Source organism: Nerophis ophidion, linkage group LG20 (assembly GCF_033978795.1).
Source record: "Nerophis ophidion isolate RoL-2023_Sa linkage group LG20, RoL_Noph_v1.0, whole genome shotgun sequence".
NCBI classification, from domain to species: Eukaryota; Metazoa; Chordata; class Actinopteri; order Syngnathiformes; family Syngnathidae; genus Nerophis; species Nerophis ophidion.
In genome coordinates this window covers 26,957,070-26,973,956 of record NC_084630.1, presented here as the reverse complement: position 1 = coordinate 26,973,956, position 16,887 = coordinate 26,957,070, and the positions used below count along the sequence as shown (strand labels likewise).

Here is a 16,887-nt window from a genome sequence, read left to right as displayed (position 1 = left end):
GAGTGAGGGAAGACTGGATCGTGAGATCGACAAGCGGATCGGTGCGACGTGTTCAGTAATGCGGACGCTGTATCGTTCCGTTGTGGTGAAGAAGGAGCTGAGCCGGAAGGCAAAGCTCTCAATGTTTCCCATCCCTCACCTATGGTCATGAGCTTTGGGTTATGACCAAAAGGACGAGATCACGGGTACAAGCGGCCGAAATGAGTTTCCTCCGCCGGGGCTCTCCCTTAGATATAGGGTGAGAAGTTCTGCAATCCGGGAGGAGCTCAAAGTAAAGCAGCTGCTCCTCCACATTGAGAGGAGCCAGATGCGGTGGTTTGGGCATCTAGTCCCGGCTGGCCTAGGAACGCCTCGGGATTCCCCGGGAAGAGGTAGATGAAGTGGCTGGCGAGAGGAAAGTCTGGGCTTCCCTGCTTAGGCTGCTGCCCCCGCGACCCGACCTCGGATAAGCGGAAGAAGATGGATGGATGGTTTATCCATATAAATACTCAAGTAAGGGGCAGCACGGTGAAACAGGAGTTAGTGCGTCTGCCTCACAATACGAAGGTCCTGAGTAGTCCTGGGTTCAATCCCGGGCTTGGGATCTTTCTGTGTGGAGTTTGCATGTTCTCCCCGTGACTGCGTGGGTTCCCTCCACCAAAGACATGCACCTGGGGATAGGTTGATTGGCAACACTAAATGGTCCCTAGTGTGTGAATGTGAGTGTGAATGTTGTCTATCTGTGACTTGTCCAGGGTGTGCGACGCCTTCCGCCCGAATGCAGCTGAGATAGGCTCCAGCACCCCCAGCGACCCCAAAAGGGACAAGTGGTACAAAATGGATGGATGGAATTACTCAAGTAAATGTACTTAAAGGGGAACATTATCACCAAACCTATGCAAGCGTCAATATATACCTTGATGTTGCAGAAAAAAGACCATGTATTTTTTTAACCGATTTCCGAACTCTAAATGGGTGAATTTTGGCAAATAAAACGCCTTTCTGTTTATCGGTCTTTTAGCGATGACGTCACCAAGGTAATACACCCGCCATTTTCATTTTCACATTACAAACACCGGGTCTAAGCTCTGTTATTTTCCGTTTTTTCGACTATTTTTTGGAACCTTGGAGACATCATGCCTCGTCGGTGTGTTGTCGGAGGGTGTAACAACACTAACAGGGAGGGATTCAAGTTGCACCACTGGCAAGAAATCTTCCGCCAGACCCCCATTGAATGTGCCAGAGTGTCTTCACATTTTACCAGCAATGCTAAGACAGACATGGCACAGATATGTATGGATAACCTGCAGATGCATTTGCAACGATTAAGTCAACGAAATCACAAAGGTGAGTTTTGTTGATGTTGTTGACTTATGTGCTAATCAGACATATTTGGTCACAGCATGACTGCCAGCTAATCGATGCTAACATGCTATGCTAATCGATGCTAACATGCTATTTACGCTAGCTGTATGTACATTTGAAACTAGATACCCACATATAATGCGAAACAAACACTTACCAATCGACGGATTTAAGTTGCTCCAGTGTCACAAGATACGAAAGTCCTGATCGTTTGATCCGCACATTTTACCGGCGATGCTAATAAGGCAGCCATGCTATGGGCCACTTCATTAGGTACACCCATGCTATGGCCGAATAGCGTCAATAGCTATTCGCTCAATAGCTTCAATTTCTTCTTCAATTTCGTTTTCGCTATCTGCCTCCATACTCCGACCATCTGTTTCAATACATGCGTAATCTGTTGAATCGATTAAGCCGCTGAAATCAGAGTCTGAATCCGAGCTAACGTCGCTATATCTTGCTGTGGTAACCGCCATGTTGTTTGTATTGGCAGCACTGTATGACGTCACAGGGAAATGGACAGTCCGCATCGCAAATAGCGAAAATCAAGAACTTTAAAGCTTTCCGGGAGGTGTAAAATTTTGCAAAAAACTTCGAAAAATAAAACAAGCCACAGGGAACTGTTTTTTATGGTTTTTAACCCTTTTGAAATTGTGATAATGTTCTCCTTTAAGTGAGTTACTACCCACCTCTGATTTTGGTGTCAGGCATTTTTTGTGCCTTGTTGTTTAATCCAAGCTATCATCTTTGGATATTATTTTTCCTCTTTTTCTTTAGTTTTATTTCCCCCGGTTCTTTTTCTTGCCACGCACACCTGCCCTTTTAGTTATCTCCTCGGACTCCAAGCTGTTTTTGTTTGGACTGAGTTCCTGTGAACTTGCTCGCTCATTAAAGACTTTGTCGCTGACTTTCTGTCGCTGTCTCGGCATTTCAAGACATCACATTATTTAGGGCCATTTAAATAAATAAAACATGTTTTATTTTGAAGAATCCAAATACTACTAGAATAACTAATAATACAAGTACAGAAGAAATGACTGCGATAAATCTGTAACCGGTCCAAGGTTTCATCATTAAGCGTTGTTTGTCTCACTGAAGAAAGAACTAAGATGAATACTTATTTCAACTTTTGAAGCAGACTATAAACATGAGTAAATATGATGTATTATTCTGGTTATCTCAAATGTGGTAATGTTAGTTATCCTTCAAAAAATATTTGTATACTTTATTGGCTTTAAAAATGAGGCATTGTCATCCTTTCTTTAAAATCATTTTAAAACGCCCGGACATGAAACATGCACTAATGTAATTTTTGAAGATTGTCTGAGGAATAATAACATTAACAGCAAACAGAGAAGGCAATTTGTGCAGTAATTATGCGCCAATGCTGATGAGTATGCATGTCTCTCGTTTATCACTTTATTACTTCCGGACATAGAATTTATGCAGACTAACAATCATTAATAATAAAGCAAATATTTTCATAACTGGGACATTTTTTTTTTTTTATGACCTTCTAAATACAATTTCCAAAATAACCTGAGTCCTCCAGACGTGAACAAAACAGCCCTTAATTTCCTTTACACTTCTTTAATCCAAAGCGCTTTGAGTACCGTGAAGGGAGAAAAGAGCTATACAAGTACAACCCATTTATCATTTATTTATCATTTATCAATGTAGAAATGCTGCTTGAGGCTGAGCCAATCAGTGGCCACGAAGCTAAACAGCGTGCTCTGATTGGTTTGGCCTCATCTAGTGGACAATACTACTCTATTATTGATATTTGTTGTTTATTACGCCATTTTTGTGCTTGAAAATGATTAATTTAGGACCAAAAAATTGTAAAATATGCCTTTTAAAAAAAAAAAAAAGAAATTGTAAAATATGCCTTTTTAAAAAAAAAAAAAAAGTGCAATCTTGTCAACTCTATCCGTCCGTCCATCCATTTTCTTCCGCTTATACTAGGTCGGGTCGCGGGGGCAACAGTTCTATTTTGGTTTCATCTGACCACATGACATTCTCCCAATCCTCTGCTGTATCATCCATGTATCCATTTTGGTATAAACTCAACTCGTCGTGTTTGGCGGAAGAAGAATACTGAGTTGCATCCCAAGAACACCAAACCTACTGTGAAGCATGGCGGTGGAAACATCATGCTTTGGGGCTGTTTTTCTGCTAAGGGGACAGGACGATTGATCCGTGTTAAGGAAAGAATGAATGGGGCCATGTATCGTGAGATTTTGAGCCAAAACCTCCTTCCATCAGTGAGAGCAAATACTTATTTTCCACCGTAATTTACAAATGAATTCTTTAAAATTCCTACAATGTGAATTCCTGGATTTTTTTTCCACATTCTGTCTCTCACAGTTGAAGTGTACCTATGATGAAAATTACAGACCTCTGTCATCATTTTAAGTGGGAGAACTTGCACAATCGGTGGATGACTAAATATTTTTTTGCCCCACTGTATAAATCTAATTATCTATCTATCTATCTATCCATCTATCTATCTATCCATCTATCTATCTATCTATCTATCTATCTATCTGATGTACGAACATCATGTGTTTTTTATTGTACATATGTAGCATCATCTACAAAGATACAAACAATTGCTATTGCGACATCTAGTGGACGCATTTAGAACAGCCGTTTCTTTCATTCAAAATTTTTTTAGGTACATTTTCATACTTAGCAAACTCTTACAGCGGGCCGGATAAAACCTGTTCGCGGGCCTGATCCAGTCCTCGGGCCCTACGTTTGGCACCCCTGTTTTAGATGTTGGGATGGTTTGAAAAGGGTTGAGAAATAGTTGAGAGCAGAATAAAAATAAGTGAAGGGAATTATATTTATATAGCACTTTTCTCCAGTGACTCAAAGAGCTTTACATATGAAACCCAATATCTCAGTAACATTTAAACCAGTGTGGGTGGCACTCGGAGCAGGTGGGTAAAGTGTCTTGCCCAAGAACACAACGGCAGTGACTAGCGGGAATTGAACCTGGAACCGTCAAGTTGCTGGCAAGGCCACACTACCAACCGAGTTATACCGCCCTAAAAAATGCATGGATAATCCTCAACATTCACTCAATAAACCTTAATGGATTCATCAGACTGAGGCTAAACACAAATCTTTAACTTTGCTATTGAGGAACAAAAGACGCTTTAGCAATTTTTTAACAAACAACAGAAACCTTTCTTACCTGAACTCCATCACACTGGTTACATTGCCGGAAGGGAAGATCCTCCGGATGTAGTTAAAGTCTCCCACGTAAACGCTGCCATCTGCTCCACAGGCCAACGCCAGCGGTGCCAGCAGCTTGTTGCCCTCCGCTTGCCCATTGCAGCTCGGGCAGGAGATGCTGCGGCGGCGACCGTTTCCTACAAGAGGAAGTTGACCTTTACTTTAACAGAATGTAAGACACATGACAGTTTTAAGCACATTGCATTAGACATTTGACACACCCAAGCTTCAATTGGAAAAATAAGTACAAACCCCTTTTCTATATGAGTTGGGAAAATGTGTTAGATGTAAATATAAACGGAATACAATGATTTGCAAATCCTTTTCAACCCATATTCAGTTGAATTCCTTACAAAGACAACATATTTGATGTTCAAACTCATAATTTTTATATTTTTTTGCAAATAATAATTAACTTAGAATTTCATGGCTGCAACACGTGTCAAAGTAGTTGGGAAAGGGCATGTTCACCACTGTGTTATATCACCTTTTCTTTTAACAACACTCAATAAACGTTTTGGAACTGAGGAAACTAATTTTTGAAGCTTTGAAAGTGGAATTCTTTCCCATTCTTGTTTTATGTAGAGCTTCAGTCGTTCAACAGTCCGGGGTCTCCGCTGTCATATTTTACGCTTCATAATGCGCCACACATTTTCGATGGGAGACAGGTCTGGACTACGGGCGGGCCAGGAAAGTACCCGTACTCTTTTTTTTTTTAATGAAGCCACGCTGTTGTAACACGTTCTGAATGTGGCTTGGCATTGTCTTGCTGAAATAAGCAGGGGCGTCCATGAAAAAGACGGCGCTTGGATGGCAACATATGTTGTTTCAAAAGCTGTATGTATCTTTCAGCATTAATGGTGCCTTCACAGATGTGTAAGTTACCCATGCCTTGGGCACTAATGCACCCCCATACCATCACAGATGCTGGCTTTTGAACTTTGCGTCGATAACAGTCTGGATGGTTCGCTTACCCTTTGGTCCTGATGACACGATGTGGAATTTTTCCAAAAACAATTTGAAATGTGGACTCGTCAGACCACAGAACACTTTTCCACTTTGCATCAGTCCATCTTAGATGATTTCGGGCCCAGAGAAGCCGGCGGCGTTTCTGGATGTTGTTGATTAAATGGCTTACGCTTTGCATAGTAGCTTTAACTTGCACTTACTGATGTAGCGACAAACTGTATTTAGTGACAGTGGTTTTCTAAAGTGTTCTTGAGACCATGTGGTGATATCCTTTAGAGATTGATGTCGTTTTTTGATACAGTGTCGTCTGAGGGATCGAAGGTCACGGTCATTCAATGTTGGTTTCCGGCCATGCCGCTTACGTGGAGTGATTTCTCCAGATTCTCTGAACCTTTTGATGATATTATGGACCGTAGATGTTGAAATCCCTAAATTTCTTGCAATTGCACTTTGAGAAACGTTGTTCTTAAACTGTTTTGACTATTTGCTCACGCAGTTGTGGACAAAGGGTTGTACCTCGTCCCATCCTTTCTTGTGAAAGACTGAGCCTTTTTTGGGAAGCTGCTTTTATACCCAATCATGGCACCCACCTGTTCCCAATTAGCCTGCAAACCTGTGGGATGTTCCAAATAAGCGTTTGATGAGCATTCCTCAACTTTATCAGTATTTATTGCCACCTTTCCCAACTTCTTTGTCACGTGTTGCTGCCATCAAATTCCAAAGTTAATGATTATTTGCAAAAAAAAAAGTTTATCAGTTTGAACATCAAATATGTTGTCTTTGTAGCATATTCAACTGAATATGGGTTGAAAATGATTTGCAAATCATTGTATTCCGTTTATATTTACATCGAACACAATTTCCCAACTCATATGGAAACGGGGTTTGTACTTTTTACCCTCTTTTTTAAACATTTATGGACAGTCCATCACTTCTATTAAAAATCCATTAAAACATGTTGTGTGTTAAATAAAGTCAATTATATTTATATAGCGTTTTTCTCTAGTGGCTCAAAGCACTTTACATAGTGAAACCCAATATCTAAGTTACATTTAAACCAGTGTGGGTGGCACTGGGAGCAGGTGGGTAAAGTGTCTTGCCCAAGGACACAGCAGCAGTGACTAGGCTGGCGGAAGCGGGAATCGAACCTGGAACCCTCAAGTTGCTGGCACGGCCACTCTACCAACCGAGCTATGGTTAAAAAAAAAGTTATTCCTCAACAGTTTGGCTCGGGTGGTAAAAGCGGCCGTGCCAGCAACTTAAAGGTTCAGGGTTCGATTCCAGCTTTCGCCGTCCCAGTCATGTCCATTGTGCCTTTGGGCAAGACATTTCACTCTTGGGTCGTGGTTAGGGCTTTGCATGGCACTTCCCGCTGTCAGTGTATGAATGAGTGAATGTTGAAATAGTGTCAAAGTGGTTAAGTACCTTAAAGCGCTATGTCAGTTTAATCCATTTATTATATGTATAGATATTATATTATTTAGTATACAATAATATAAGAGTATTTGCCCTGAGTTGAAACCCGGGCCGAGTCATACCAAAGACTATAAAAATGGGAGCCATTACCTCCCTGCTTGGCACTCAGCATCAAAGGTTGGAATTGGGGGTTAAATCACTAAAAATGATTCCCGAGCGCGGCCCCTGCTGCTGCTCACTGCTCCCCTCACCTCCCAGTTGTTGGAACAAGGTGATGGGTCAAATGCAGAGGGTAATTTTACCACACCTAGTGTATGTGTGACTATCAGTGGTACGTTAACGTTAACTTAATATAATAATATATCAGTATATATTCCATACTGTATATATAATGTGCAAATACCACATATATGTTATATTTATATTGCTAATATGGTACATGTTTAGTCTACGTTATACCTTTTGTGTTCGCCCTCTTGTGTGCACTTTACTTTAAATCCTTACCCTTTCCATCCTTTGTAACTGAGCTACTGTGTGGATCCCTTGTGGATCATTAAAGTTTGTCTAAGTCAAATTCATTTGTGGTAGCGAGTGTCCCCTGCAGTGGACATTTGCTTTTGGTCATTTCTTTATGTAACCCTCTTACCGTATTTTCAGGACTATAAGCCAACACGTTTTCCTACGCTCTGAAACCTGCGGCGTATAAAACGGTACGACTAATTTATGGATTTTTCTTCCCTATAATGTATTGCATTCAACAATTAGTTTTCGTAGAACACCGACGGAGACACTGAAAAGGTGTGTTATTGTTTGCGCTACTGCGCCATCTTTTGAACAACTTCCCTCACTGCAGGTGCTGCAGGTTGAAAATGTTTTTCCTATTTTGGGCCCTTGAACTGTCATTCATCACTCCATTCAACAGTTTTAAGTTTTACAATATAACTAAAACAATTGTCAGTTGACACTTAAAAAAAACTGTCCCGTGTGTGATGTCTGTCGGAGTGTTTTCATGCATTTTTGTATGTGCTATTGTATTGTAATCAAGGAAGCGTCGTAAGCATTGGTGAATATGCTAGCATCTTTACAATTTCTTCCATTTTGTAAATGCACCAAAATTTCATAGTAGAGTTACTGAGTCTTTTTAGCTGATTTGATCAGTTGTTTTACTGTCAAAACAATTAAAGTACAGTACAGGCCAAACGTTTGGACACACCTTCTCATTCAATGGGTTTTCTTTATTTTCATGACTATTAGATTGTCACTGAATGCATCAAAACTATGAATGAACACATGTGGAGTTATGTACTCAACAAAAAAAAAGGGAAATAACTGAAAACATGTTTAATATTCTAGTTTCTTCAAAATAGCCACCCTTTGTTCTAAATACGGTTTTGCAAACTCTTGGCATTCTTTCGATGAGCTTCAAGAGGTCGTCACCTGAAAAGGTTTTCACTTCCCAGGTGTGCTTGAAGCTCATCATGTCTTATTTTTCCATTTCATAAATGTTGTCATCTGGCCAATGAAGGCAATGTTTCTTTTTGCCGCGGGCTTAGACACTAAATGAACGCACAAAAGAAGAACACTTGCTTTCGACAACTCCTTGAAATTTATTTTTAGACACATTAGAGGAGTAAATTTGCACCGCAAGCCTATTCCAAAGCAAAGGGTTCAGTTGCTAGTCATCACACGTGAGGTTTTGTAGTCACTAGAAGTACTTTCTTACCCATGATGCTGCTGATGACAGGAGGCTGTTGGGAAACAAAGATGTTCTCTCCATTGCCTTTGTACAGGATACCTGATGAGGAGAAGACGTAACACATCAGAAACCACACAGGATATGGGATAAAAGGAAATGTTGCTGTCATTATATGTTGTTGATGTTCATTTTTTGATGAAAAATCAGGATTGCAATGTAATAGAGTGGGGTGGGTGGAATCTGTCAGAACTTGGACTTTGGTGAGGTTTGTTTTCCCGTGGTGCAAATCGACTGAACGGGACATGGCATGAAGGTACTGACATCTTTTAATTAATCACTCAAAAAGTACCAAACCAAAGGCGCGCACAAAGCGGAGGCAAATACAATTTAGGACATGAAACATGAAATAAAAAAAAACTCACTAAACTGTGGACATAAAAACGAAACACTTACTGTTGCGTGAAGAAGTCAAAAAACAACAGAGCAATGGCATGAGCACCATGGCATGAGTCGCGTAATTAATCGGGTATCGAGGGTGGTGTCGCCAACCTGACTGCCTGGCAACTACAGGCTTAAAAAGTGATGTGGTGATTGACAACAGGTGCATGAGTCCAAGTGAATCGGGTGCGTGACATGAGGACAGGTTAAAACTAAAGGGTTGTCATGGAAACAAAACAATGGAGTGAAAAAACAGGAACTAATGGAGTCTTGAAGTAACACAACACAACTAAACCAAACATGATCACAAAGACATGACAGAATCATTGCCAAAATTTGGTTAGGGGACAAAGTGGAGGAGCAATCAGGGGATAAAGGAGGGATTTTTTATTTAAATTTTTTTCTTAATAAGTTTATTTCGGTCATATAATCCAGCGTTTTTTGTGAGATACAGTCTGTTGTGCCGTGGGAGATTATGTAATTTCACCTAATTGGGTTAAAAATATTTTTTACAAACTGTAATTATAATATCGTGCCGTTGTTGAGTGTCGTTGCTATCAAGAGCTCGGCGGAGTAACCGTGTAATACTCTTCCATATCAGTAGGTGGCAGCAGGTAGCTGATTGCTTTGTAGATGTAAGGAACATGGTTTGTCGTGATCACAGTATGCAGACGACAGCGGGAGGCAGGGTGCAGGTAAAAAGGTATCTAATGCTTGAACCAAAAATACACAAAAAGTGAGTTCCCCTAAGAAAAGGCATTGAAGCTTAGGGAAGGCTATGCAGAACAAAACTAAAACTGAACTGGTTGCAAAGTAAATAAAAACGGAATGCTGGACGACAGCAAAGACTTACAGCTTGTGGAGCAGACAGCGTCCACAAAGTACATCCGACCATGACATGACAATCAACAATATCCCCACAAAGAAGGATTGTGTCCGCACAACTTAAATAGTCTTGATTACTACAGGAAAATACCAACAAAACAGGATAAGCCACCAAAATAGGAGCGCAAGACAAGAACTAAAACACTACACACAGAAAAACACCAAAAAACTCAAAATAAGTCACGGCATGATGTGACAGGTCATGACTCTCGACTAGGGGTGTCAAGCTCATTTTGGTCTTGGGGCCGCATACAACTTAATCGGATTGCAAGGGGGCCAGACCAGTGCAACCCGTCGCCCTAGTGGCTCCCTGGACCTCGTTCAGAGATGTGTGAAAATTGAAAAAAGATGAAAAAAACAATATATTCTTTGTTTAAATGTATTTTCTATAGGAGGACAAACATAACACAAACCTTCCTAATTGTTAGAAATCCCACTGTTTATACTAAACATGCTTCACTGATGAGAGTGTTTGGCGAACAACGTTTTGTCCTACTAATTTCATTGAACTCATCGTAGTTTGTTTACATGTACAACTTTCTCCGACGCTGACACAGAAAGATGTGTTTTATGCCACTCTTTCCTAGTCTCATTTTGTCCACCAAACATTTTATGTTGTGTGTAAATGCAAAAAGATGAGCTTTGTTGATGTTATTAATTTGCTGCAGTGCTAATCAGGCATATTTGGTCAATCCATGACCGCAAGCTAATCGATGCTAACATGCTATTGAGGCTAGCTGTATGTACATATTGCATCATTATACCTCAATTGTTGGTATATTTGAGCTCATTTAATTTCCTTTACTTATGTCCTCTGTGTATTTAATTTATATTTGCATGTCTTATGACACATTCTTCTCTTATGTGGGATCTGAACCGAGGATGCGTTGTGTCTTATGCAGCCCTTTTGAGATACTTGTGATTTAGGGCTGTATAAATAGACATTGATTGATGATTGATTGATTATCTCTATGTAATATTAAGGGTGTTAGTCTAGGGTTGTAGTTGCCAGGAGGTGTTGTTTTAGTGCGGTTTTGAAGGAGGGTAGAGATGCAATTTCTTTTACACCTGTTGGGAGTGCATTCCACATTGATGTGGCATAGAAGGAGAATGTGTTAAGACCTCTGTTGGATCGGAATCTGGGTTTGACGTGGTTTGTGGAGCTCCCCCTGGTGTTGTGGTTATGGCGGTCATTTACGTTAAAGAAGTAGTTTGACATGTACTTCGGTATCAGGGAGGTGTAACGGATTTTATAGACTAGGCTCAGTGCAAGTTGTTTTACTTTGTCCTCCACCCTAAGCCAGTCCACTTTGGAGAAGTGGGTAGGAGTGAGGTGTGATCTGGGGTGGAGGTCTAGAAGTAACCTGACTTGCTTATTCTGGGATGTTTGGAGTCAAGATTTGAGGGTTTTGGAGGTGCTGGGGTACCAGGAGGTGCATGCGTAATCAAAAAAGGGTTGAATGAGAGTTCCCGCTAGAATCTTCATGGTGCTTTTGTTGACCAGAGAGGAGAGAAATCTTGTTCGTTCAAGCCCAGGCCTCACTTATATGATCTATTATTGTTTATTGTACAGCAATATACTGTAGCCAGAGTCTTCTTACCGTGACACAGATATAAAAGAAACCTCCTGGTGAGTTGTATTTTTAAAAGCCGGACACCCTCAGAAGCCTGAATTAGAATTCTGCTGTCCTTCATAGATTTCTTTTCATTCCTGCCTCCAATCCCCCAACCCCGCTTTTCTTCCTTTCTACAAGCTTTTTTTCCTTCTTCCTTCTCCCAGCCAACTTACCTAACGTTATTCTTTGGCCATCTACTTTTAAAGAACATTTTCATTGAATGACTTTCTATGTTCTTGATAGCCAGCATCCAACGCTAGTTGGCCCAAATCCCACTGGGCTTCCTTCACTCCATCCCGGGGTCTCTTTCATCTCGGCTTCCATTAGTAGGTGTTGATTGATCAACAGAGACAGAGCTCGCAGGCTCGCGCCCATGCTGCGCTGCGGTCCGCCATGACAACAACTGCTCGCCCGACTACAAAAAAAAAAACGGCGAGCGTGTTGTGATGTGGGGGGGGAGACGGACGGGAAGTAAAGCCACGCTCCACGAGAAGAACTCTCCAGCTGTGTTAAAAGTGAGGCCACTGCAGTTCCCTCGCATTCGGGGAGTGAATGTGTTTATAAACGAGTGTGTTTGACCTTGATCTGAAAGCTCCCCAATCCGAAAACACACACTGGCACAGGGAGTCGGGGAAGTGCTTGACAAGGTGTTGAAAGTGCTGGAGGACAGCATGGAGGGAAGGATGAATAGTAACATGATTGATGAGGTGACAGTAAGGGGGGGTGGGTGAGAGGAAGGGTAAATAAAGTCAAGGCCGTTTCAAAAAATACCAAAGTATTCTGTATGGTAATAAAAACAACCTAATTAAAATACACAGTGGTGGGTCTCAGGCTATGTCTACACTAAGCCGGATAACCCCTTAAACAAATAATTATTTAGGCTAAGTTCCCCTCCTCTGATAATTTTTTCCGCGGGTAAGTGCGCCGTTTATTTCTCAGAATGGCCAAAGGTATATATATGTGTGTCCAAGTTAAAGGAAACGGCAGGTTGTGTCGTTATGCCTGATCAACACTCAAGCAAATCAATAAAATCAACAAAGCTCACTTTTGTGCATTCGCGCACAGCATGAAACGTTTGGTGGACAAAATAAATTAAAATACACAGTGGTGGGTCTCAGGCTATGTCTACACTAAGCCGGATAACCCCTAAAGCAAATAATTATTTAGCCTAAGCCCCGTTTTGGCCATAATAATTTTAAAGTTCCCCTCCTCGGATAATTTTTTTGCACGGGTAAGTGCACCGTCTATTTCTCAGAATGGCCAAAGGTATAGATGTGTGTGTCCAAGTTAGGGGAAACGGCAGGCTATGCCATTATACCTGATAAACACTCCAGCAAATCAATAAAATCAACAAAGCTCACCTTCTTGCATTCACGCACAGCATTAAACGTTTGGTGGACAAAATGAGACAAAGAAGGAGTGGCATAAAACACGTCTTTCTGTGGCAGCGTCGGAGAAAGTTGTGCATATAAACAAACTATGATGAGTTCAATGAACGCTGAAATTAGTAGGACAAAACGGCGCTTGCCAAACACTCATCAGTGAAGCATGTTGAATATAAACAGTGGGATTTGTAACAATTAGGAAGGTCTGTGTCATGTTTGTCCTCCTATAGAAAATACATTCAAACAAAAAATATATTGTTTTCTCCATCTTTTTCTATTTTCACACATCTCTGAACGAGGTCCAGGGAGCCACTAGGGCGACGGGTTGCTGACCCCTGGAATAGGGCGGCGGGTTTCTGACCCCCGGAATAATTGATGTAAATGCGCCGTCCATATCTCAGAATGGCCAAAGGTATATATATATCTGTGTCCTAGTTAAAGGAAACGGCAGGCTGTGCGTTATGCCTGATAAACACTCCAACAAATATATAAAATCAACAAAGCTCACCTTTGTCCATTCACGCACAGCATAAAACGTTTGGTGGACAAATTGTATTAAAATACACAGTAGTGGGTCTCAGGCTATGTCTACACTAAGCCGGATAACTCCTAAAACAAATAATTATCTAGCGTAAGCCCCGTTTCGGCCATCATAATTTTAAAGTTCCCCTCCTTAAATAATTTTTTACACGGGTAAGTGCGCCGTCTATTTCTCAGAATGGCCAAAAGTATATGTACGTGTGTCCAAGTTAAAGGAAATGGCAGGCTGTGCCATTATGCCTGATAAACACTCCAGCAAATATATAAATCAACAAAGCTCACTTTTGTCCATTCACGCACAGCATAAAACGTTTGGTGGATAAAATGAGACAAAGAAGGAGTGGCATAAAACACGTCTTTCTGTGGCAGCGTCGGAGAAAGTTGTGCATATAAACAAACTACGATGAGTTCAATGAACGCTGAAATTAGTAGGACAAAACGGTGCTTGCCAAACACTCATCAGTGAAGGATGTTTAATATAAACAGTGGGATTTCTAACAATTAGGAAGGTTTGTGTCATGTTTGTCCTCCTATAGAAAATACATTTAAACAAAAAATATATTATTTTCACCATCTTTTTTTTATTTTCACACATCTCTGAACGAGGTCCAGGGAGCCACTAGGGCGGCGGGTTGCTGACCTTCAGAATAATTGATGTAAGTGCGCCGTCCATTTCTCAGAATGGCCAAAGGTATATATATGTGTGTCCAAGTTAAAGGAAACAGCAGGCTGTGCCGTTATGCCTGATCAACACTCCAGCAAATCAATAAAATAAACAAAGCTCACCTTTGAGAATTCACGCACAGCATAAAACGTTTGGTGGACAAAATGAATTAAAATACACAGTGGTGGGTCTCAGGCTCTCCCCTGGACTTCCTCGTATCTCGTTCAACACACTTGGTAACACACACTTCAGCTACCCACACACATAGTCTTACACTATAGACACTCTTGGATTGTGTCACACTCCATTTCCTTAGTTTATCAGTTAGCATTGGTTTATTTTATATATATATATATATATAAAATAAACTATTGAACATTACTCCCCTCTGGTGTCTGCCGTCATCTCCCCTCTGCAAACCACAACATAGACCCATAATAAATTCATAAAAGAACCAAACTTCATGTATTTTTTTTGTGACCAACAAGCACGTGCTCCAATCACTCTATCACAAAAAAAATAAGTTGTAGAAATGTTTGGAAACTCAGCTAGCCATGACATTATGTTCTTTACAAGTGTATGTCAACTTTTGATCACTCTTTAACGGGTCCGTGCTGAAATTGTAATGGCATTATACTTTTAGCAATGATAATAAATTATGGCTATGCTATCCTATCTTATCCTATCACTATCTATTGTCTATCGCTCATCCAAGTTAGGAGGACGGGGGCGCTGGAGCCTATCCCAGCTGCACTCGGGCAGGACAGACAGAAATTGTGAATATGGAAATAAAGGTTTATATAGGGGACAAAAAAAACTGGAAGTAAACTTAGCTTTCTCAAAAAGATTACTGTATTTTTCGGAGTATAAGTCGCTCCGGAGTATAAGTCGCACCGGCTGAAAATGCATAATAAAGAAGGAAAAAAAAAACATATATAAGTCGCACTGGAGTATAAGTCGCATTTTTGGGGAAATTTTTTTGATAAAACCCAACACCAAGAATAGACATTTGAAAGGCAATTTAAAATAAATAAAGAACAGTGAACAACAGGCTATATAAGTGTACCTTATATGAGGCATAAATAACCAACTGAGAAGGTGCCTGGTATGTTAACGTAACATATTATGGTAAGAGTCATTCAAATAACTATAACATATAGAACATGCTATACCTTTACCAAACAATCTGTCACTCCTAATCGCTAAATCCCATGAAATCTTATACGTCTAGTCTCTTACGTGAATGAACTAAATAATATTATTTGATATTTTACTGCCCCAAGTGGAGGAGTTCAAGTACCTAGGAGTCTTGTTCACGAGTGGTGGAAGAGTGGATCGTGAGATCGACAGGCGGATCGATGTGGCGTCTTCAGTAATGCGGACGTTGTACCGATCCGTTGTGGTGAAGAAGGAGCTGAGCCGGAAGGCAAAACTCTCAATTTACCGGTCGATCTACGTTCCCATCCTCACCTATGGTCATGAGCTTTGGGTCCTGACTGAAAGGACAAGATCACGGGTACAAGCGGCCGAAATGAGTTTCCTCCGCTTTCCACCCTAGAGATAGGGTGAGAAGCTCTGCAATCCGGGAGGCACTCAAAGTAAAGCCGCTGCTCCTCCACATCGAGAGGAGCCAGATGAGGTGGCTCGGGCATCTGGTCAGGATGCCACCCGAACGCCTCCCTAGGGAGGTGTTTAGGGCACGTCCAACCGGTAGAAGGCCACGGGGAAGACCCAGGACACGTTGGGAAGACTATGTCTCCCGGCTGGCCTGGGAAGAGCTAGACGAAGTGGCTGGGGAGAGGGAAATCTGGGCTTCCCTACTTAGGCTGCTGCCCCCGCGATCCGACCTCAGATAAGCGGATGATGATGGATGGATGGATATTTTACGGTAATATGTTAATAATTTCACACATAAGTCGCTCCTGAGAATAAGTCGCACCCCCGACCAAACTATGAAAAAATAACTGCGACTTATAGTCCGAAAAATACAGTACTTTGGATCGATACCACTGTATCGATTTGTGTTTAGTTTTGTGTTTCTGTTCGGCTTCATTTAGTGCATTAGTTCTACTCCTTGTGTTTGTTTGGCTTTACTGTCTCCAGATCCCCTTATATCCGATGCGGGCTGGAGCAATGACAGACCCCCAGGCAGCCACTTGTCAATTAGTCCGGCTTTTAAGCGCAGTGCGAAGACGTCGGTGGTGCTTCACTCCCGACTCCCGACGACTGCGAGAGTGTACCACTTTCCAGTCTGCCTCCGTTATTTATTTTCTTTGCTCTGCATGCGTTTGGTGCGTCCGGCAAATTTCCCATTTTCCTCCTCTGTCTTCCAGCTCACCTTGTTGGTTCGGTTCAGTCGTCACTTTGACATAGCCGTTACTTTTTGTTCTTCGTAATAATAGTGATCACAATGGATTGGATAACTACATCGCTTTTCTGGACACCCAAAGTGCATACATTGAAAGCCGTTATTCACTCGCTCCACAGCTGCCCTGGCGCAATCAATTTTTTCACGCTGCTCTTTTGATACTTTTTGTGTTGGGTGTACTCTGTATTTTTCCCTAGCTCTACATGAGCAATGTAAAAATGGGTTACTTTTGTTCTTTACATCGGGGGTCCGACCAAGACCAAATATTCACAGTTTCCCTTTTGTCTGAGGGGGCCAATTAAATACACATGATGTTTGACGAG

General features: G+C 41.3%; 1 protein-coding gene across 6 annotated transcripts in view; it reads right to left on the bottom strand.

The window, feature by feature from the left end:
* Positions 1-16,887, bottom strand: part of tenm3 (teneurin transmembrane protein 3) — a 779,964-nt gene that overhangs the window by 139,985 nt on the left and 623,092 nt on the right. For all 6 annotated transcript variants that reach the window (XM_061880866.1, XM_061880868.1, XM_061880869.1 and 3 more), the window contains 2 exons: positions 8,696-8,767; positions 4,547-4,724 (listed from right to left, as the gene is read on the bottom strand). In XM_061880866.1, coding sequence (XP_061736850.1) covers positions 4,547-4,724; positions 8,696-8,767 — 250 coding nt within the window. The remainder of the gene's footprint in view (positions 1-4,546; positions 4,725-8,695; positions 8,768-16,887) is intronic.